The 23,570-nt window shown below is 37.6% G+C and overlaps 1 protein-coding gene across 11 annotated transcripts in view; it reads left to right on the top strand.

Moving 5' to 3' along the window:
• CXH5orf63 (chromosome X C5orf63 homolog) overlaps positions 1-23,570 on the top strand; it is a 45,866-nt gene that overhangs the window by 3,845 nt on the left and 18,451 nt on the right. For 6 of the 11 annotated variants that reach the window (XM_074204414.1, XM_074204411.1, XM_074204413.1 and 3 more), the window contains 2 exons: positions 18,892-19,006; positions 23,081-23,137. In XM_074204414.1, coding sequence (XP_074060515.1) covers positions 18,892-19,006; positions 23,081-23,137 — 172 coding nt within the window. Of the gene's footprint in view, positions 1-14,012; positions 14,172-15,807; positions 15,891-18,891; positions 19,007-23,080; positions 23,138-23,570 lie in introns of all 11 variants that reach the window. The other 5 variants (XM_074204412.1, XM_074204407.1, XM_074204405.1 and 2 more) reach the window with 3 other exon arrangements.

The raw sequence follows: 23,570 nt of genomic DNA, 5'->3' as shown, positions 1-23,570 counted from the left end.
CCATAAAGGCTTCCTTTAGAAAGTAGAATTTTAGCTGGGGCTTGAAGGATTCTAGGAAAGCAGGAGGCAGAAATGGAGAGGGGAGAGTATTCTAGAATTGAGGAAAAGCCAGGAAAAGACCTGTATGTAGTAAAGAGATGGAGTGTCTTGTTTCTGAAATAAAAAGAGACTAATGCCACAGGATTGGGGGGGGGGGGACAGGTTAAAAAATGAGGGTGATGAGCAAGTTATAAATGGACTTTGAATGCCAAACAGATGATTTTTTTTATTTTATCTTGGAGATGATAGGAAGGCACTAGAATTTTTGAATAGGGAAGGTAATACTGTCAGACAAGTGCTTATGAAGACCACTTTGATAGCTGAGTAGAAAATGGCCTGTGGTAGGAAGAGACTCATGGCAGGGAGACCACTATCAAGTTCTTCGAGTCTTATAAAGTGCAGGTATGAGCTTTTTGAGGGCCTACATGTTGGCCCTGTCAGAGGAGAGAAGGATTAGTTTATAAGAAATGTTATGAAGGTAAAATCAATCACTCATGGCAACAAATGTGATATAGGGGATGGGGTTGAGACAGAATAAAAAATTGAGTATGACATCATCTGAGTGACTGGGAAAATGGAATGGTCCTTTGCAACAGGAAAATTAGGAAGAAGGGAATGTAGGAAGGGCGGAATAATTATCTGAGTTTTGGTTATATTGAGTTTAAGATGCCTGTATTGGATATTCAGTTTGAGATGTCAAGTAAGTAGTTGAAGATGGAAGATTTAAGGTCAACAGAAAGATTAGAACTAGATGAGATCTGAGAATCATCAGGATAGAGATGATCATTAAATCCATGGGAACTGTTAAGTTCACTAACTAAAATAAAATAAAGGGAAAAGAGGAATCAGGCCACAGCCCTGTGGAACAGATGAGGCTTGTATAAAGATACTGCAAAAGATATTAAAGAATGATCAGATTTGTAAGAAAGCCAGGAGAGAGAAATGTCATAAAAACCTAAAGAGAAGAGAATGTTTTTGTTGTATTTTCTTTTCTACTTCTTGTATTTTGATTCATTTCTAAATGTGCCACATTCCAGGAAAATGGAATTTTGGCTCTTGGTTTGTTTTGTTGGGGGTTTTTTTTGCCCCCTCCACATATTAGATAAATTTGAAAAGAGAAAAAATTTTTAAGCCACTGCTAAAGGTGGGACTGGGAGGATTATATAAGAATGATTTGGGGGTGGCTAGGTGGCACAGTGGATCTCTAGAGCACCAGCCCTGGAGTCAGGAGTACCTGAGTTCAAATCCGGCCTCAGACACTTAATAATTACCTAGCTGTGTGGCCTTGGGCAAGTCACTTAGCCCCATTGCCTTGCAAAAACCTAATGAATAAATAAATAAACAAATAAATAGATAAATAAACCAATGAATGAATGATTTTGACTCTCTTCCTAACTCAGAGACCAGCATGCAAAATAAAAGGACTGCCTCTGAAAAAACAGAACTACTCTGAGTTCATTTCGAACAGTATCTTAATAAATTAGTATGTTGAAATCTGGTAGCACTATACAGTTTTATAAGCAGGAGAAAACTGCAATTGCCTTTGGGGTTGTTTTGGAGTTAGTTTTGAGAATTGGTCTCAAATTTCTCTGATAGCAGTAATTGGACTTTTGTCATATGTTCTAGGTTGCCTTTCTCCCTCCTTCCTTCCTTTCTCCTTCCCCCATAGTATCTACCATGAAACTAATGGTGAAATCTTTGAGTTGAAAAAGAAATGCAAAGAAAAACCAAATCCAAGAAAGTTATCACTTTTTTCCCCTTAAGAAAGGCCATTAATATTATGAGTTCATTAAATCAGAAACTCAGAAGATTAACATTATTGTAAGTGTGATTTAACTATGGTAAAAGCCTTTGTTGAATTGCATTTGTGTATCTGCTGTGAGTTTAATACATTTGTGTTTATTGCAGACTTTTTTTTTCACATTCTAGATCAGTAAAGTATGGAATAAGTATACCAGAATTGTTTTTTGTCATTTCAGGTATATATTTTTGTGAAATCAATACCCTATCTTTGGCTAGAGAGATCCAATTTTTTCATCAAAATAATTACTCTTATCTGTTTTGCAGGGATGGTATTGGAGTTCAATTGTTTTTGTTTACATTATTGTAGTCTAAGTCCCCCTTTCAAGTTCCTTATCTAGATCATGAATCAAAACAGATATGGTTAAACCACTGTCCTTGAGTTAAAAACAAACAACAAAACCTATCATTTAGAAATTTGTGCTAAATTAGCCATGATAGGCACTCCTGTTCACTATTTCTCAAACATTTGAGTGTGTGAGAATTTTAATTTAAGCAATAAGCATGACAAGTACCATTTATGTTAACAAGGTTGTCTGAGTTGTCAAAGGAAGCATTGTAAACATTGGGTTTTAGCCTATTCCCTGTGAATGTACCCACTTCAGAGGCTTTCTGAGAATTGTGATAATTATTTTCCCTAATAAAATTGAAATTGTACAATAGTTTTTATAACAAAATAGTTATGTTAATTGGTGTTTTTAATAAAGATGAAATTGCATAGTTTGAATCACAAACTATTAAGTAATTATGAAAATGTTCAATATTTTATCTAAACAGTTTTACAAAATAAACTATGAAAACATATTAAGTGGCTTTAACATGGAAAAAAAAGAGAAGAGATTGTCAGGAACAGGGTGTTTGACAGTGTTGGAAGCTATAGGAAGGTCAATAAGGATGAGGATTAAGTTTAAAAGAAGACCATTTGATTTGGCAGTTAAGAAATCCTTAATAACTTCTAGACAGAGTAGTTTCTATTGAATGATAAACCAGAAGCCAGACTATAGAGAGTTAAGAAGAAAGTGAGAGGAAAGGAAGTCAAAGTCCCTATTGTAGATTTTTTTTTTCTTTACAAAGAGTTTAGCCATAAAAGAAAGGAGAAAAATAGGACAGCACTTAGCAGGAATTGATGGATCAATGAGGGTTTTTTTGATTAGGATGGAGAGACAAGCACAATGTAGGCAATGGGGAAGCAGCCAGTAGACAGGAAAAAAATGAAGATATTTGGAGAATAGAGTTGAGAGAGATACAAAACTGCTAGAAAAGATGGAATAGAATGGGGTCACTTATGTTTTTAGAGAAATTTGCCTTGGTCAGCAATATGTCCATTTCATGATGTGAAATAGGGGTAGAAGGCAACTTAATGATGTGAGATGTTTGTGGGAAAGAAGAGGGACCTCTGGTTGAATGGCCAGGATTTTTTTTTTATTTTACTTTGTTTATTTTTGGAAGGCTATGGGGTTAAGTGGCTTGCCCAAGGCCATACAGATAGGTAATTATTAAGTGTCTGGAGTCGCATTTGAACTCAGGTACTCCTGACTCCAAGGCCAGTACTCTATCTACTGTGCCGCCTAGCTGCCCCCAGGATTTTTTCAGTAAAATAAAAGACAACATTTTCAGATGAAATTGGGTCAAGTAGGCTCCATGGGAAGTTTAAGAAAGGGTGAAAAACTATTACCATAGGTGGGGTGAGTTGTTGTTGTTGTCCTTCATGATAGAAGAAGACCATGATATCAAATGAATGACATGCACGTTATGATGATTACAGGGAGGGGAGTGTTTTTTATAGGAAATATCCTTCTCAGTATCTTTTCCAGAACCTGTATCACCCATGACCTGATTTAATAGGAAACAGGACTTCTGGTGATGGTCTGAATGCTTGACTGGATAAAACTACGTGGTGGCTGTGCCGCTGATGATGTGGCCAGGTGTGAGAGGGAACCAGTTACTAGATGGTTTGATTAGTCTTTTGCTCCTATACCCAGGTAATTTGACTGATTTACATGTCAGGACTGCTAGAGACCTCCACCAGAATTTTCTCTGACTTTACCCTGCCCAGTCATCTTGGATTATCTTTCCTCTCTCCATCCTCAATGTGCTCTAATCCAGAACCCTATGACCTTCTCGATCTTCCAATGAAATGAATCACCCCAACACAAATCCCTGCCCAGGCCTCTCCTCTCTTTGTTCTCCACTGGTTTCCCATTGCCGAAAGAATCAAATCCTATCTCTTCTACCAGACTGGATTGTGAAATCCTACATAAAATCCTCTTTTGATATGGAGAACCCTTACCTAGATGTTCAAAATTTTTTAACCTGTATACTAGAATAGGCACACCATGTTCCTTGAAGAAGCCAGCTAGGAGACCTGATAGCAGCATGCTCATAGTTAAGTACAGATGTCATTGAACTTGAGTAAAGAACTCTTGGCCAACTCAATAGCAGAGTTAGAGGGTGACACACCCAGCCCTATTGATGTATGAGGTGCTATGGTAAGAACAGGAGATCCTTAGGAGTCTACCCCACAGGAAGTTTCCAGTCTGGCTGAGACTGAGAAGGGGATGTTGTGGGTAAATGCCCCCAAACCAATTGGAATGTATTTATAGACAAAATAGAAAGTTCTCTGAGAAATGGGGGAAATCTGGGAGGACCTCAGGAAACAGGTGGTATTGGAAGAAGTCTGTGACTTCAGTAATGGCAATGGGGGTGAGGGTGAAGGGAGACAAAAGAAGAAGAAGATCAAAGGTAGCCAAATGTGGTCTCTGGCCACCTGGAACATGAAATGAGTTAATCAGGAAGTGTGGGGTTGTCTTGCTGTAGGTTATGTGGCATAAATTTATGGTGGACCCAGTCAGCACAGTTTCATGATTTTCTCTTGCTTTGATTAGCAGGAAGTATATTTGTAGAAACAAAGGTGATTGAAATGATCAAGGCTGATCACAATAAAGGATCTGAGGGGCAGAGCCAAGAGGATGGAGTGAAGGCAGCTCTCCCCCAGAATACTCCAAATGCCTTTAAATAATGTCTCTAACCAAATTCTAGAGTGGCAGAACTCACAGAAAGACTGAGTGAAACAATTTTCAGGCCAAGACATCTTGGAAGATCCAAGGGACAGGTCTATTACATCAGGTGGGAAAGGGCCACAGTGCAACTTAGGACTGCACCAGGAACAGCGGGGAGCACCTGTGTCCCTGGGGGCACCTGGGTTTGTGGCAGCAGTGGTAGTCTTCAGCCCTCTCAGCCCAGGAATTGTCAAGGACAGTTGGAAAGGTCAGTGAGGAAAACTGCCTCACCAGAGTGAGGAGCCTAATCTAGCGCAGATCTCAATACCAACACAGCTCCAGGAACTGGGAACGTAACTGGGGAACCACCCAGCAGGTAACTAATCAGCAGCTGCTTCCAGAGCATTCAGCCACACACAGTAAGGAGGTCGGGAAAGACTGCAGAAGTCTCTTTGCTGTCTCTGAGGCAGGACTCTGTTGCTTTGCCCTTACTCAGATCCCAGTCTCAACAAAAGGAGTTTTACTTGCCCTAGCAGAGCAGGGACCCTCCTCACTGTTCTGGGCAGATGGAGTGTTTGAAGACCAGAGTACAGTCCAGAACAGTCAGAGCTCACCATAAGACCTTGAAGGAATTGAGGTGGGGGGGAAAGTGGTCCCTGAAAATAGCTACAAAAACTTAGGACAATGCATCATCCACTCTGGAAGCAGTCTACCTTTAACAAAGAGTTAAAAACAAGTCATAGGCTGGGGAAATAAGCAAATAATAGAAGAAAAAAATCTTACCATAGGCATTACTTGGTCCCATGGAGGATCAAAATACACACTTGGAAGATAACAAAATTAAAGCTTCTGCATCGAAAACTTCCAAGAAAAATATGAATTGGTCTCAGGCTATGGAAGAGCTCAAAAAAGATTTTGAAAATCTAGTAAGGGAGGTAGAAGAAAAATTGGGAAGAGAAATGAGAGCAATGCAGGAAAATCATGAGAGCCAAGTTAGTAGCTTGGTGAAGGAGATACAGATAATACTGAAGAAAATAACACTTAAAAACCAGTTTAGATCAAATAGAAATAACTGTCCAAAAGGTCCATGAGGAGAATACCGCCTTAAAAAAGCAGAATTGGTAGTTGGAAGAGAAGATCCCAAAACTCTAAAATGTAGAGTGGAACTAAAAGAAGCTGATGACGTAAGAAATCAAGGAAAAAATAAAGTAAAACCAAAAGAATGAGAAACAAGAAGAAAATGTGAAATATCTTATTGGAAAAACAACTGACCTGGAAAACTGATCCAGGAGAGATCATTTAAAAATTATTGGGCTACTTGAAATTCATGACCAGAAAAAAAGAGCTTAGACTTCATTTTTCAAGAAATTCTCCAGGAAAATTGCCCTGATATCCTAGAAGCAGAGAATAAAATAGAAATTGAGGGAATTCACTAAACACCTCCTGAAAGAAATCCCCAAATAAAAATTCCTAGGAATATTATAGCCAAATTCCAGAACTCCCAAGTCAAGGAGAAAATATTACAAGCAACCAGAAAGAAACAATTCAAATATCGTGGAGCAACAGTCAGGGTAACACAAGATTTAACAGCTTCGACATTAAGGACTCAAAGGGCTTGGAATATGATATTCTGAAAAGCAAAAAAGAGTTTGCATTACAACCAAGAATCAACTACCCAAAGATGGACTTTCTATGAAATAGGAGAATTTTAGACTTTGCTATTGAAACTAGAGCTGAACAGAAAGTTTGTTCTTCAAGTACAGGACTCAGGTGAAGCATAGAAATGGACAGGGAAAGGCAAATTATGAGGGATTTAAAGTGTGTATTCCTGCATGGGAAAAAGATACTGATAACGCATATGAACCTTCTCATCTGTTAGGGCAGTTGGAAGGCACAGGAGGGAGTTGAATATGAAGGTATAATATAAGATGGAGTTAGTGGGCAGGAAGAAAGAAAAAGGAGAGGTAGAATGGGCTAAATTATTTCACATAAAAGAAGCAAGAAAAAGTTTGTGCAATGGAGTGGAAGGGGGGAAGATGAGGGGGAATGAGAGAACCTTCAATCTCTTCAGAAGAGGAAATAACATACGCTTTCAATTGAGGGTAGAAATCTACCTTACCCTAAAGAAAAATAGGAGAGGAAAGAGATGGGGGAAAGGAGTCAGGAGGAGGGAAGGGGGGGTTGCATGTGATAGAAAAGAGGGAAGATCATGGGAGAGGGTAGTCAGATGCAACATACTTTTGAGAAGGCATAGGGTAAAAGGAGAATAGAATAAATGGAGGTGGGGACATAGAGGATGAAGGGAAATGCAGCTGGCAATAGCAACTGTGGGAAAAAATATTGAAGCAATTTCTCTGATAGACTTGTGATAAAGAATGTTGCCTGTCCCATAGCAGTGCTGATATTATCTGAATACAGACCGAAGGATACTTTTTTCCTCTTACTTTATTTTTCTTGAAGTTTTTCTACCTTTGGGGGGGAGGGAGGATTATGTTTATTTTTACAACAAGACTATTGTAGTAATGTGAAAAGAATTAATTGATTAATTAAAAAATAATAATAAAGGGGTCAGAGACTCAAGAAAAGAGGACAGTCTAAATTTGAACTGAAGCAGTCAAGATGTGGAAGTTAGGAGAATATAACTAATGTAGGGGTGATGGCTGAGGAAAGAATGAAAATACCTATGAGTTGAAGATCATGGTATGGACAAAGACCAGGCATCATCAGATTGCAAGGCAGCTAAAAAAGTGGAATGACAATAGATTGTAATATCATGATCTTGGAAGTGGCACATTTGCAGGGATTCACAAAATCAAGGTTGACCATTTTAGTGTGTGACTGAAGTAGGGTGGAGAAGGTCATGGGAAATGAGTAAGTTGAAAGTGCCATTAGGGTTTTTGAGGGAGTGTCAGTTTATATGACTGTGAGGTTAGGTGCTTGAGGATGTATTAATATGTATATTGAAGTTCCCCTTCAATGTGTACATTTGAGAATATTTAAGCTGAGCTGAGGAAGAGAAAAAGGTGACATTGGTATTGAATTCATTGAATAAAGAAGGGATGTGTCCTTAAAGTTGATAGACTCTAATCTTGGAAGTTTGATACATAGATGTTTATTGAATGAATTAATAGTGCCTCTACAATTTATTCTAGTATGTAGACTAGAAAATTTTAGATCTGGGTAAGGTTCTCTATATCAGAATCTAGGATTTCATATAGATATATTATTATATAACGGAAGATAACATTCTTTCCCTAAGCCGATGCAAAATGGATGTTGCCACAGGAATGAGATAAAAATGAGAGCCTTTTCTGGAAAAATACCACCTAGCACTGCCCTCAACCTTACTTCTCTATTTCTCTTACTGAAGGAAAAAGAGAGAGAGAGATATAAAAGACTTGAATTCCCTCAAGGAACTAATAGCCAAGTGTCACCCATAAAAAATGAACAAAGAACTCTAATACAAGACAGGGTGTGATTAAGCTTTACTGAATAGGTCAAAGAACATTTCTTAAACAGAATCCTATTTATTATGAAGTAGGGTCATTATGATTGCTGAGAGATACAGCAGTTTGTTGAATGTATGATTAGTTTTGTTGAAATGCTTGTTTTGAAAATGTGAGTTTGGGGGCGGAGCCAAGATGGAGACAAGAAAGAATTGAGTCTTAGGCGCTCTCTGATAAAACTTATAAACTAAGGACTCTAACCCTCAAAGGAACCCAGCGAGGCAGTTCTCCTACTCAAGGAAACCTGGAAAAGATCAGAAAGGTTCTGCTCCCCAGGGTCGGAGGGGTGGCCCACCAGAGGGGTGGCCCGCCAGAGCGAAAGAACTTCAGCCTCCCCAAGGCAGCCCCAGGGTGCTGGGAGCCCCAGCTCACAGCAGCGGGGGAGTCTCCTGAGCTGCACCCCAAGGAGCACCGGGCACAAAGTGGGGGAACAGCAGGGGACCTCTGCCAGAGGGAGCACATGGAGCCCAGCCTCAGGGCACACAGCATGCAGCCTAGATTCGGAAACAGAAGCTGGAGCCCCCAGGGCATGAGCCCATTGAGCTGAGGGAGGGGAGTGAAGAGAGACTGCAGAGTTCTGTCCTCTGCCTCTGGAACAGGACTCTGGGGCTCTGACCACATTCAGATCCTGATTCAGATCCTGTCTAGGCCCCTCATAGAACAGCAGGGCCCCCCCCCCCACCTCAGCCCCATGGCAGAGGGGGGGTGCATATGTTCATTCACACACCAGGAGGGAGGACAGAGCCTCACATACTGAGACCCTTGTGGGAGTGTCCCAAAAGCTCAGGAATCACCCCAAAACCAGGCCCAGGTGGGGAAAATGAGCAAGCAGAAAAAAAAGGAACACCATTGAGAAATATTTTGCAAATGAGCCCAAGAAGGATCAAAATACTCAGTCTGAAGATGAGGAAGCACAAGCTCCTGCATCTAAAGACTCCAAGAAAAACAGAAATTGGCCTCAGGCTATGACAGAGCTCAAAAAAGACTGAAAATCAAATGAGGGAGTTAGAAGAAAAAGTGGGAAAAGAAATGAGAGAGCTGCAGGAAAAACATGAAAATGGAGTCAGTAGCTTAGATAAGGAAATCCAAAAAAATCCTGAAGACAATAACATGCTAAAACCCAGCTTAGGTCAAGTGGATAACACAGTTCAAAGAGTTATTGAGGAGAAGAATGCTTTAAAAAGCAAAATTGGCCAGATGGAAAAAGAGATAAGAAAACTCTCTGAGGAGAGCAAATCCTTCAGACAAAGAATAGAATTCAGGGAGATTGATGAATTTACCAGAAATCAGGAATCAGTACTTCAAAACCAAAAAAATGAAAAATTAGAAGAAAATGTGAAATATCTCATTGAAAAAACAACTGATATGTAAAACAGACTTAGGAAAGATAATTTAAAAATTATTGGAATACCTGAAAGTCATGATCAGGAAAAGAGCCTTGACATCATTTTCAAAGAATTACTACAGGAAAATTGCCCTGATATTCTAGAAGCAGAGGGCAAAATAGAAATGGAGAGAATCCACTGATCCCCCCAAGAAAGAGATCCCAGAAAACCAACCCCTAGGAATATTATAGCCAAGTTCCAGAACTCCCAAGTCAAAAAGAAAATATTACAAGCAGCCAGAAGGACAGAGTTCAAATATCGTGGAGCTGCAGTCAGGATCACACAGGACTTAGCAGCAACTACATTGGAAGCTCATAGGAATGGCCAGAGCTGAACAGAAGGTTTGATCTTCAGATACAGGACTCAGGTGAAGCATGGAGATTGGAGGAGAGGGGGGGAAATATGAGGGACTTAATGAGGCTGAACTGCATGTATTCCTGCATAGAAAAATGACACTGATAATACTCATATGAACCTTCTCAGTTAATAGAGCAGGTAGAGGGAGCTTTTATACTTGAAGCACAGGAGGAAGCTGAATTCGAAGATAAAATATGGTGTAAAAATGGAGTCAATAGAAAAAAAAGGGAAATGTAATGGGAGAAAGAAAAAGGAGAGGGGGAATAGGCCAAGATATTTCATATAATAAGATTTTTCTTTATCACAATGAGCTATTGCAATGATATGGAAGGGGGGGAGGCAAGGGGGAATGAGGGAACCTTCGCTCTCATCAGAGATGGCTAGGAGAGGAAACAGCATATATACTCAATGGGGAATAGGCATCTGGAGTAAGAAGGAGGGGGGAGCAGGGGGAAGGGGTGGGGATGTGAATAAAGGAGGAGAGGATGGACCATGGGGGGAGAGTGGTCAGATATAACACATTTTCTTTTTTACTTCTTGCAAGGGGCTGGGATTGGAAGGCCTGTCCAGGACCATAGGGCCAGGTGGATGCTAGGCCTAAGGGGTGGTATGGGGGCTCAGGGCCTCTTGGCCCCAGGACCAGGGATCTGTCTGCTGCACCACTCAGCGACCCTACAGCAGAGTCAGAGTGAAAGGAGAGAGAAAATATAGTACATGGTAGTGGAGAAATACAAAAGGAGGGAGTTGTGATCAGCAATGGCAATGGTGGAAAAATGTGGAAGTAACTTTTGCGATGGACTTACCATAAAGAATGTGATTTACCCATGACAGAGATGTTGGTGTTGGAACAACACTGAAGCACATTTTTTATTATTATTATTTGGGGGAGCGTTCAGGGAAAATGGGGTTGGGTGGCCTGCCTGGAGACACATAGCAGGGTGATCATTGGGTTTCTGAGGCCGGATTTGGATCCGGGTGCTCCTGGCTCAAGGGCCAATGCTCTGTCTGCCACCCAGCCACCCCTACTATTATTACTATTTTATTTTATTTTATTTTGGGTCTTTTTTTTTTTTCTTCTTTTTGGTTTTTGCAGTGGGGATCGGGTGGCTTGCATGTCACATGGCTGGGTGATTGTTGGGTCTACGGGGCTGGATGTGGGCTCCGGTGCTTGTGGCTCCAGGGCTGGTGCTTTGTCCATTGCGCCACCTGGCCATACCTACAATTATTACTATTATTTTTTCTTAATTTTAATTTTTTTCTCTCCCCTTTACTTTATCGCTCAAGCAAGTCTATATTTATGGGGGGGTATTTCGTTTACTCTTAAACAAGAATATTTTATTAATGTAAAAAAAATTTGTACAAAATGAGAATAAAAAAAAGAAAATATGAGTTTGTTCCAACTTGATTGATACAGTACAGAAAGATGTGAGGTTAATACACTTTTCTTAATCCATCAGGACCAAGGGTTTTTTCCTTTCATAGTTCCTTCCCAGCTAATTCTATTTCCTTTTCTGAGATTGGGTTATTTAAGACCTATAGTTGAAGTTCTAAGTGTAAGTATTGTTTTTGAAGGTATTCTTCTATTTCTTTTGTATTCTCCATATTGTGATCATATAAATGTGCATAATAGGTTTTGATTATTTTTATTTCATGTAGTATTCCTGTGGTTTCACCTTACTTATTTGCTATTTTATTGATTTAATTTTATGCAGTCTTTAATGAGATTAGCTAAGGGTTTATCCATTCCATTAGTGTTTTTTTTTAAGAACTAACTTTTAGTTTTATTTATGGGTTTTATGTTTTCCCCTTACAACTTTCTCTTCTAATTTTTAATATTTCCTCATTTGGGTTTATTTGGGGTTTGTTTCTTTGTTAGCTAGATTTTTTATGAATTTTTAAAAATACCTATTCTGTTCATTAATTCTCTTTTTCTATTTTATGAATGTGTACTTGTTGGGATATGATGTCTGCTGCTCTGCAAATTCTTTTACAGAATATTGCTACAGTGCTAAGAGTAATTTCCTCAATAAATTTTTTTGACAAATAATGGGTGTCAGAGTCTTGTCAGGGTAACTAGGGAAACCTTGCTACTGTCTGCATTTGGGGAAGAGGTCTGAATAAGTGAGCATCAAGTATTATTTCAGGGAGTTTTACCTTTCTTTTGGATTCCTGATATTCTAGACCATAGAGATAGATAAACTTGTCTTATCTTTAGTGTATATTTTCTGTTGTGGAGAGGTTTGAGAAGTTGTAAAAATCATAGAAGATGGTAGTATTCCCATCTGATTGGTCATAAGACCTAAAAGGTAGATTCAGTGATTTCTAAGATCCCTTCAATTCTAAAATGTTATTGAATACATTGCACGTTGAGTAGTGTACAAAGGTAGGATGTAGAATTTCCTCTAGATTTTTGAAAATGTTTAACAACTGGATGGGGAAGGGAGGGGAACAACTTACTCATGACACACTTTTAAATTTAATTTGCATTATTAGAATTTTCTTTATCACTTTAAGACTAAACATTCACTAAAATAAAGCCCAGATTTGTAGCATTTGCCATTTTGTAGCATTTGTCTTTGTGTGTGGGGGAAATGAAGGAATATAAGTGGATTTTAAACTCTGTTTTACCATAGATAGAACCCAAGTGCACACTGAAATTTTGGCAGTTGACTCTGGTGAGCTGCCAACAGCATATCCCTGGATAGATTCTTAGATGACTGGTAGAGTTTTAAATTTGATTCTGATTAGTGGCAAGATGGCCAAGATGAACAATGACTGTTTCTCCCAGTCCTGAGTTTATGGTTTCTTAGTAGCAAGGTTGTTTTTGCATTACAAGTCTTTGGCATTTCTGGGTTTAGCATGCAAAGACCCAAGTCCTTTGTTTATATTCATATAATAAAAGGTAGTGAAGTCAAAGGAGAGAGTGATGTAAAGTGAAGGCTACAATATTCAGATCTTTCCATCTCTATCTAGTAGTTATGGAGATGCTTGTTTAATTTTAATAGTATGGGTTGAATTTAGCAAAAAAAAAGTGGTAAAATACAGCTCACATGAGTGGTTGGGGAATTGCAAAAAACTGTTTTGGAGATATAGAAACATACAAATAATTTACTAAATAAATTTGTGCTATGGTTAAAATATTTTAATGGAATTGCCTATTTTCCTTGGTGGCATTAAGTAGTCTACGCTTCTTCAAATGAATGGATTAGTCTGGTTTTGGAAGCTAATGTAAAGTTAGTATCATTCTCTGTGTCTTTGATTTCACTCCTCAGAGTCAGATCCTGATTTCATTCGTGTGTGTGTGTGTGTGTGTGTGTGTGTGTAGTGTAGTGTAGTGTGTGGGGGGATGAAAGAATATAAGTGCTTTTTAAACTCTGTTCTACCATATGATGGAAACCAATTACAGTTTTTTAGCCATTACACTGTAATTGTACTGAGCATTGTTATTTAATCTGAAATAGGAATAGCCTGCTCAGGCTTTGGTACAGCTGCACATTCAGTATTCTAGTGTAATGGGGGGATGGAGTACCAGAGGAGGGGGAGATAATAATAATAACAACAACTGGCATTTATATAACAGTTTAAAGATTTGCTTTAACAAACAGCTTATTTGATCCTCACAACAACCCTATAAAATAGGTGCTTTTAACCGCATTTTACAGTGGGGGAAAAAAAACTGAGAAGTTAAATGATTTGTTCTGGATTATACAAACATTAAATACCTAAGGTAATCATTTAATTCTTTCTGATTCCCAAGCCTAACATTCTCTCCATCTTGCCACCTGGTTGCCCCATTTCATTTTATTCATCATGTGCCATTGCCTTTATCATTAAAAAACATTAGAACAAATTTAGACTTTTAATCTTTTGAGTTCCAGGAGTGAGTATACAGGAAATGTATCGTTATGCTTCTGACTTCTTCTCAGATGTCTGCTGTTATTTGAGCATGACTGAGCACTCCCCTTAGAAGCAATGATCTTTCTGCAAAGTGTGACAGTTGAGACTTAAATTTCCAAATACATATGAGTGACAATCCAGAGGAGATGCTGTTATTCCTTATCATTTCATATACACCAGTCTGCCAAGTAAGTGCCCATGCAAAGACACTCACCAGTAAAGATATAAGGAGGTTGGCAGGATTCTGAAACAGTTACTAAAATTAGCTTTTTAAATTGGTCTAGCCCTCTCAAAGAGACAAAAAAAAAAACAACCCCATCCCCATCAAAGAAAAAATAAAGCATAGGAATGAGAGTTGAGTCTGAGTACCCTTGCTCTTCTATTCTTCCATCTAGACTACCTTCTAAAACCCAACCTAAATAGTTGTTTCAGAGGGGCTGAGTTAAGTTAATCAAGTTAAGACTAATAAACCGATTTTACTTTCACATTACTCTAAAGGTGGGTTTCTGTCTTTCCCTAAAGAGCTTTGATTTCCATCTCTCCCCAGCTCCCTACTGCCCCAACCTTTTCTTCTTTTAACTGATCTTTGTGTGGAATGAATAAAATCATCAAACATTCAGGGCTGAAAGGGTCCTTAGAAGTCATCAACTCCCAAGCGCTACCTAAAACAGATTAAGATGTAATTGACTGGGAAATAACAAAATAATAAAAATATAAGAAGACAGATAATGTTAACCTGTGGTTTTTTAAGTCAATAGAAAAGGATCCCATGGGCTCTAGATTTATACCCATATTTTATAGAAGAGAAGACTGCTCCTGGAGAAGAGAAGTCATTCAAGGATAGAAGAGGAGAATTTAAATTCAAAGTCCTCAGACGCCAAATCCATTACTCTTTCTAAGGATGAAATATCTAATATACTAAAATATTTCATCTCCAGTCTCCTTCAGTACTTTAAGGGTCTCTAATTTCATTCACAAATATCTTTTATTTGTATCAGTAGGGGATTCTCCCTCCACCAGTGTTACTCCACTCTTTAATGGATTGCTCGGACTTAAAAAAACCTAACAACTTGGAAGCCAGTCCCATGGAAATGAACCTTAATTTGGTCCTCCCCAGAGAAGGACTCCTATCCTCACCCAGTACAGTTGTTTGAACTGCTGCTTTTAAAATGCACATTCTAAGAATACTGTTATTTTCAATTCTTTATCCTTAGCATGAAGCATTATTTTTCCTTTTTTAGTACAGAAGCATGCTGAGGTACAATGTATAATGAATACAAGCAAGGTATTAATTCTGGCCTTTACTCCAAGACATAATTATGTCTTGTCACCACTTAGAACCAAAGAGTTTTAGTATTAAAATAAATCTTAATGGGGTGGCTTAGGTGGCGAAGTGGATAGAGCACCAGCCCTGGAGTCAGGAGTACCTGAGTTCAAATCCGACCTCAGACACTTAATAATTACCTAGCTGTGTGGCCTAGGGCAAGCCACTTAACCCCATTGCCTTGCAAAAACTAAAAAACAAACAAACAAATAAATGAATAAATGAAAATAAATCTTAGAGATTAGGAAGTAAAACTTCCCCATGATTACACAGATAGCTGCAGAGCCAGCACTAGAATCCTCATCTATATCAGACTGTCAGTTTTTCTTCTACTAGACAATATTGCTTTGAGAATAGACTGTATTAAAAAAAATGTATTCAGACATGCCTAACCTAGCTTTAACTAAAATTCTAAATGAAAAATGTTGCTTTATTTATAATATCTCTGATTGATTAGCTGATGGACTTTTAATTGAGGTTGTTTCTGAACTTTTTTAAAGTAAACTAGAAACTTCTTTAGCCATTATTTTAGTGGAAGCTGACTTCAACTTGTATTTTGACAGCTACAGATCATCTGTCACAGGTAAGTCATTATTAACTCTCCCCCCCCTTAGAAATCAACAAAAAAAGCATTATAGGGAAAAAACAATAGGTAGGAGGATGATTTTTTACTTTCTACTTTGATGAAGCCTTAATTGATTGGAAATTAGATATCTGGTGTGTGCCTCATTATAAATAAAGAACCTGAGTATTCTTGAATAAATATATGCAAAGTGCTGTTTCTTCTCATACCTTCATTTGATAACTCATCACACTTGGGTCAACAACATTTAAGTGGGGAATATAAAAAAGTAAAATATGAATTTTTTCCCCTAATCTCTTTCCATACTAATTCATTTATTCTTGTGAAAGTTTTTTAGAAGCATTTAGATTTTTAAAAACTTCAGTCCTGTTTCTATCGCTAGAGATTTAAAATTTTAACTTATGTTATATTAAATATAGATGAAAATAAACCAGAGTTGTTTTTAATTTAATTTAAAAATTATATTTGTCATAGTTCATTGTAATTGTGATTTAATTACTTTTATCTCTTAGTGTACTGTCCACTAGCATATTCTTCCTTGACTTTACTTTTAGGCAACAGGGAGGATCATATATCTAAATCTGGTAATCCAGCCTCTCATTTTATATTTAAGTAAATTGAAAGCTAGAAAGTTAAATTAATTGCCCAGGGTTTCATAAATAGTGAGTCACAGAGTTGTATTCAGGCTCAGATTCTTTGATTCTGTAGATTTAGTTCTTTTCCCGGTGACTGAGGTGATATCAAATTTCTTGGGAGAAATATTAGCATGTCATTAGTATGTAAGTCTAAAGTTATTGCCAAAATCGCTGAAAAATCTATGATTGAGCATTTAAGGATATACTCAATTTATGCTCAATCATAGATTTTTCAGAGCCACACCAGATATCTAATATTAGGCAGATATCTCCAATATGTCAGACCACTCCAATATACAAGACCACTAAAGGGAAAATAGCCAATTGATCTTGGGAATCCAATCTGCTAGTATTAAAGAATAACCTCAGATCCTACACTACACTTAAATTACTCTTACTTTGTAAAATATTGATAAAGAAACAGTATTTATAATTTAGCCAGAGCTTTTTTTCCCACAGAGTTGTACATATTTTGAAGATAAATGGGGTAGAGTCAGTGTTTAAATGAATCAAACCCTTCCTCTCCATCACCCTCCTCCCTCCCCCAAGAAATCATCTATTTTGTAAATAAATCATAAGTGAGTCCTATCTTAAGTAAACTTGTGGGGTGGCTAGGTGGCACAGTGGATAAAGCACCGGCCTTGTAGTCAGGAGTACCTCGGTTCAAATCCGGTGTCAGACACTTGATAATTACCTAGCTGTGTGGCTTTAGCCAAGCCACTTAACCCCATTTGCCTTGCAAAAAAAAAAACCTAAAAAAAATTTTAAAAAGATTGTACATTCATTTTAAGAAAATATTTTATTTTTATTTTTATAAGGACAAAGCCTTCAATAAACAAATATCAAGGAAAATGACAGGATTAAAGCATCTTCAAAGACCTAGTGCTGTAAAAATGCTATGGTTAATACTTTGGTTCTTGCTGCGTGTTTCTAGTTGAAATTTCATGATACGTTTATGTTAGTTTAGCATTTATGTATAGACTAGTCTTCATGGAATATGATCTTAGGAAAAGCTAGCCCAGCCCCTAGGGAATGCTAGTGGATAATTTTGTGCTTGCCCCAGTTAACGTTTTTTTTTTTTTTTTTAGAATGTGGAATTTTTTCTTTTTTTTAATTAAATATTTTATTTGAGTTTTATAATTTTTCCCCCAATCTTGCTTCCCACCCCCACCCCACAGAAAGCAGTCTGTCAATCTTTAATTTGTTTCCATGTTGTACATTGATCCAAATTAAATGTGATGAGAGAGAAATCATATCCTTAAAGAAAAAACAAAAAGTATAAGAGATAACAAGATCAGACAATAAGATATTTGGTTTTTTCTAAATTAAAGGGAATAGTCCTTGAACTTTGTTCAAACTCCATGGCTCTTTATCTGGAAACAGATGGTATTCTTCACTGCAGACAGTCCCAAATTGTACCCAATTGTTGTACTGATGGAATGAGCAAGTCCTTCAAGGTTGAACATCACCTCCATGTTGCTGTGAGGGTGTACAGTGTTTTTCTGGTTCTGTTCATCTCACTCAGCATCAGTTCATGCAAATCCCTCCAGACTTCCCTGAATTCCCATCCCTCCTGGTTTCTAATAGAACAATAGTGTTCCAGGACATACTTATACCACAGTTTGCTAAGCCATTCCCCAACTGAAGGACATTTACTTGATTTCTAATTCTTTGCCATCACAAACAGGGATGCTAATGAATATTTTTGCACAAGTGATGTTTTTACCCTTCATCATCTCTTCAGGGTATAGACCCAGTAGTGGTATTGCTGGGTCAAAGGGTATGCTCATTTTTGTTGCCCTTTGGGCGTAGTTCCAAATCTCCACCAACAATGTAATAGTGTCCCAGATTTTCTACAGCCCTTCCAACAGTGATCATTATCCTTTCTCGTCATACACAATTAAAGTTGAAGTTTTTTTTTGTTTTTGTTTTTTTTTGCCTTTCATGGGGAGAGTTAAGTTATTATGCTTAGGGATCTAATTGAGGAGAATCTGCAGAAAAGAAGTCTACTTAAAGCAGATTGCTATTAAAGTAACATTATATAAAACAAATAAGACTTAAAACTTTCAAAATCGATCATTTTACTAGTGTAGCTATTATAATCAAATTTATTTTCCTGTTTCTGCTCATTTCATGCCACATTATCATAAGTGAGTCATCTTTTCCCTCATTCCACTTGTTCTTGGAACACCATAAACGTAGAAGCATATTAGAGGTTTTTCAATGGGCCTTGAAATGCCTTAAGCATCTGAGATGTTAACTTTTTTGCTTCTTGTCTTCCTGTCTTTATTGTTGCTTACAGTTCACAGTTATAAAGAGTAATTTATAGAAAACATAGCTTTATTGATTTGTTTTTATTTTAATAGAGTCAAGATGATTTGGTTATGGTGCAACAAAGTACGAGTCCAACTTACCTTTGGATTATTGTTCAGAAGTTGTGCCTCCAAGAAAATCCTTCCAGTGCTGACCCTGTTCACAAAGGTAAAGAACTAATCATTTAGCATTTTAATAGAGATATTATTAGAGAAAATATAGATACATTCAAGATTGAAAAGTTAGGGAGTAAGGAGTGGAGTAAATTTTTGCCATTCTGAGGTTTTAGGTTGATGATATCTGTCCTTTGTTCTCGAAGAAGACCATGACTTTAGAGAGGTGGTGCCATGACAAGCACATGAAATGGATTTAAGTGAGGGGGGGCTGTGCTAAGTCACCCATCCCACTTTCTCCTACAGAGCTATTTGGGTCCTATGGCCAGTTATGAATCAAGACAACTGGAGATGGCCCTGGTTGCAAGGTAATCAGGGTTAAGTGACTTGCCCAAGGTCACATGGTATTTTGCCAGTCATATATTAGGAGCATTATTTTCTTGCTCATATTATTTCATGTTCCTTAATTCCAAATGAATAAGTTCATGAGATTTTGATCTAAACTTAATTTGTGCCAGACTGTTCTCTAATTTTCCCTATAGTTTTTGTCAGATAGTAAGTTCATTAGTTGTAGATAGCTTTGCTCCTCTATATCATCTACTTAATCTATTCCAGTGTCCAGCTTTTCTATGTTTTATCCGGTACCTAATAGTTTTAATGATAACTGTTTTATAATATAATTTGACATATTGTATTTCTAGGCTCTCTTCTCAGTGTGAATTTTGTTATTTTTTTCTAGCTCTTATCAAAGTCCTGTGCCTATCAAAGTAATAGTTTGATAGTTTGGCATAAGACTGAATTAGGTAATTAATTTGGGAAGTATTATCACTTTTATTTTATTGTCAGCCAAATCATGAGGAATGAATATTTCTTAACTTATTTAGGTCTGTTCCTTGTTCTTTAAAAAGTATTTTGTGGGGGGGTGGCTAGGTGGCTCAGTGGATAAACAACTGGCCCTGGGGGCAGGAGTATCTGAATTCAAATCCGACCTCAGACACTTAATAATTACCTAGCTGTGTAGCCCTGGGCAAGCCACTTAACTCCATTTGCCTTGCAAAAACCTAAAAAAAAACCAAAAAAAGTGTTTTGTGGTTGTTTTCATATAGTTTCTTGTTGGGAATTGTTGTGTATGGGAGCATTGTGAATTATCTTCACCTGGTGTCCTTGAACACCAGCGTCTTATCTTACTAAGTGCCACAGAAGTGGGAGAGTGGATAGAGACTGGAAAGGTATTTGGGCACTGGTGTTTTGGTGAATAAATAGAGCACTGGGAGTACTTGGAGGTCTTGATGGAGTACTTGTCGGAGTACTTGTCTCCTTTGTCATCCTTGTCTCCTGCCCCTGCAGTGCTCCCCTGGGGAAGATTGAGGGAGTCCAGAAGTGGGACTCAACAGTTTCTTTGTAAGGAATTTGCTAAGTGTGACTTTGAATAGAATTTTTCTTTCTATTGCCTTCAGCCAGCTAACCAGTAGGGATCTTCAAGGGAGATGGTAAAGTTTCTAAAGGATATAGGTTTGATAGACTTGTTTTCCGCCCCAATCCCTACATACACACACACAACTTGCCATACCCTATTACCAGGCTGCCTCAAGGATAATAGAACCTACCCTTTAGGTAAAGTCCCACTAGAACAGTTTTAGACTTTTAATTCTGGGTCTCTTCTTCCATGCAACTTTAGAGATATAGATTGAAGAGCTGGTAGCTTCTTAGGTGCCACCTGCTATGTGGCCTGAGCAAATATTGCTGTCAATACAAATGGGCACAGAGGCCCCCCCCCCCACCTTTTTAAGTGATGGAGAAAGATGATAGCTTCTCCAGGAGGGGGATTTGAACTGTGACTCCTGGAGTTAGTTTAAAAAAAAAATGATGGTCAGCATTTGAGAATGCTAATAAAACTATGAAAAATTCATCATTAGTGCCATAGGGTACTCCATCCCTATCCAAGACAGAGGTATTGAATAAAGTCCCTTCCCCATTTAGATCATTATAGTGAGAACCTGGAGAGAAGGGAAATCATGGACTCTTGGGATCAGTGTCTGTATTGGTGTTTTCAACAGCTTTATGCAGATTACTGTAGTTAGAGCCAAATAGAAACCCTTAGTAGCCTGAATCATCCTTCCTATGTGTTATCAGCTGCCTATTACAGGGCTATTGACCCACTGGTGCCTTTCTTCCCATCTGTTCTTATAACCAAAGATTTTTTGACTTGGGAAGGACAACTACAAGTATCAGAGCAATTCCTAACAGTATCAATTCATACAAGCCTTCACTAATTTCTCTAAACGCATGCCTATCATCATTTCTTATGTCCATCACATTCATATATCAAAATTTTGTTCAGTCATTTACCCAACTGATGAGCATGCCTATAGTTTTCATTCTTTGTCACCTCAAAAATAGCTGCCATAAATCTTTTTTTGTACATTATAGTTCCTTTCCCTTTTTCATCTCTTTGTGGTATAGACCTTGTATTAGTATTGCTGGATCAGTTTTGCTTTTATTTTTTATTTTACGTTAGGGTTGGGTGAAGTCATGGGAAAGGACCTAAAAATAAATTCTTGATAATAATCATAAATAAAATAAATAATAAAATAAAAAAGAAAGGAACACATGTGGTGTCTAAAAATAAGTAATACTATGTATAGACAGTAACCTCTGCTTTCAATAAAAGGCTATCTGAAATTTTTCCACTAGACTTTGGTATAAATTAATCACTCTTTGAAGTTGAATGATTATGAATGACATTTATTCTTGGAATATCATATCAGGTTATTTTCATGAGATCTTTGAAGTGTTTATTTAGGTTCTCCCTGGAAATTATTGTCCATTTCACACTCCAGTTCAAGTTTTATCTCTTTTTACTTTTTTTTTTAATGGAGTGAGGGGGGAGAAAGACTAACAAAAATGAGAGAGTATAAGAAAGCAGCACAGCCCAATTTTCTCCCACAATTATTCCAATATAGATTGAGGGAGTTCACCAGTATCAGTCGGGATCAGCAAGTCCAAGGAGGAACCATAGTGGGTCATTTTCAGGGATTAAGTTGAGCCATGCAGAACTTTGTACAGGATAGGACAGGACTAGGGCAATTATTATTAGTGGCAGAAACAATGCAAATAGAGCTTAAGGATATGAATGCAGCAAAAAAGGAGCAACCAACCCATATCTCTGTATGTATGTGTGTGTGTGTGTGTCTTTGACCTTGTTCCAGAATAAACCATAAATCCTGGAAGAAATGATAAAATCTTTTAGTAATCATATTGTGAAGAAATGAGAGCTGTAGAGGAGAGAATTAGAAGAAAAAAATGTTAACACCAAAGAAAAGACTTGGCAGAATTAACAGCTTACTAGAAAAACAGCTTACTTATATTAGTAATGAATTCCTTGAAAATTACAGTGAACAGGGGCAGCTGGCTAGGTGCACAGTGGATAGAGCACCGGCCCTGGAGTCAGGAGTACCTGAGTTCAAATCCAGCCTCAGACAATAATTACTTAGCTGTGTGGCCTTGGGCAAGCCATTTAACCCCATTTGCCTTGTAAAAAATAAAAAAAAATTACAATGGACCAAATCAGAAATTGATGATTTCTTGAGAGAGAAAGAAATATTAAGAAAAAAATCAAAAGAATGAAAAATAGAAAAAACTGATCTCACGAAAATTTCTTTAGTAAGAAGATTGTTGGGGGCAACTCCAGCCCTGCAGTCAGGAAGACCTGAATTTAAATCTGGCCTCAGACATTTGATACTTACTAGCTGTGTGACCTTGGACAGATCACATCCCCATTACCTTGGAAAAGCCAACAGGAACAACAACAAATTGTAAGGAGATTTTTGTTATTTGTTCTTCATTCTTGAGGAGGAACATTACATCAGGAAGGTGAAGCATGAATTGAATTTGAGTGAAGGGGTATTGTGCTTAAGTCACCAGCCTCACTTTCTCCTCTAGAGCCATCTGGGGTCAGTGGCCAGATAATAGATAAGGAACACTGGGGGTGGGTAATGAAAGAGGGACCATATATAAATTTTAGTAGCTGAACATAGAATAGAAAGGATAACTATGTAAGGCAGCATGGCATAAGGAGAAGAGGACTGAATTTTTTGTTTAACAGCTTCAGTTTTTTCATCTATTCCAGGATCCGTGTCCACTTTGTGATGAAGCAAAAGAAGTCCTCAAGCCATTAAAAAACAAGGTAATGTTTATAAAATATAGTACTGTTTTAATGTATATTTTATATAAATTTCTTTCCTTGAGAAAGGAAATTAAATAATCCCCTCCTTAATTTTCTTTGGTTTTTTATGTATTTTAATGCTGATTTTTTGAAAAGTTCATTAAATTTAAGGGTACTAATTTTCCTGTCCTATAACTCTAAAGTGAACTGGCAGGAGCAATATTATTGCTTTTAAACAAAAAACCCTATATCTTTGTTTCCTTGATGTCACCATATGACTTATCTTCACATTTCCTGAGTGTACATTTAGAAACATTTCTGAACTGGTTTTTAGGAGATCATCTCTTCAGGGCATATTTTGTTTTGACAGGAAGCTATTAGCCCTATTGAAGAATATAGAATGAGTGAACCAAAATGTAACTGGATAAGAGTGAAACTGACCTTGATGTGAAGA

This window comes from Macrotis lagotis, chromosome X (genome assembly GCF_037893015.1).
Source record: "Macrotis lagotis isolate mMagLag1 chromosome X, bilby.v1.9.chrom.fasta, whole genome shotgun sequence".
In the NCBI taxonomy this organism is placed as follows: Eukaryota; Metazoa; Chordata; class Mammalia; order Peramelemorphia; family Peramelidae; genus Macrotis; species Macrotis lagotis.
This window is presented reverse-complemented; position numbering and strand designations above follow the sequence as displayed.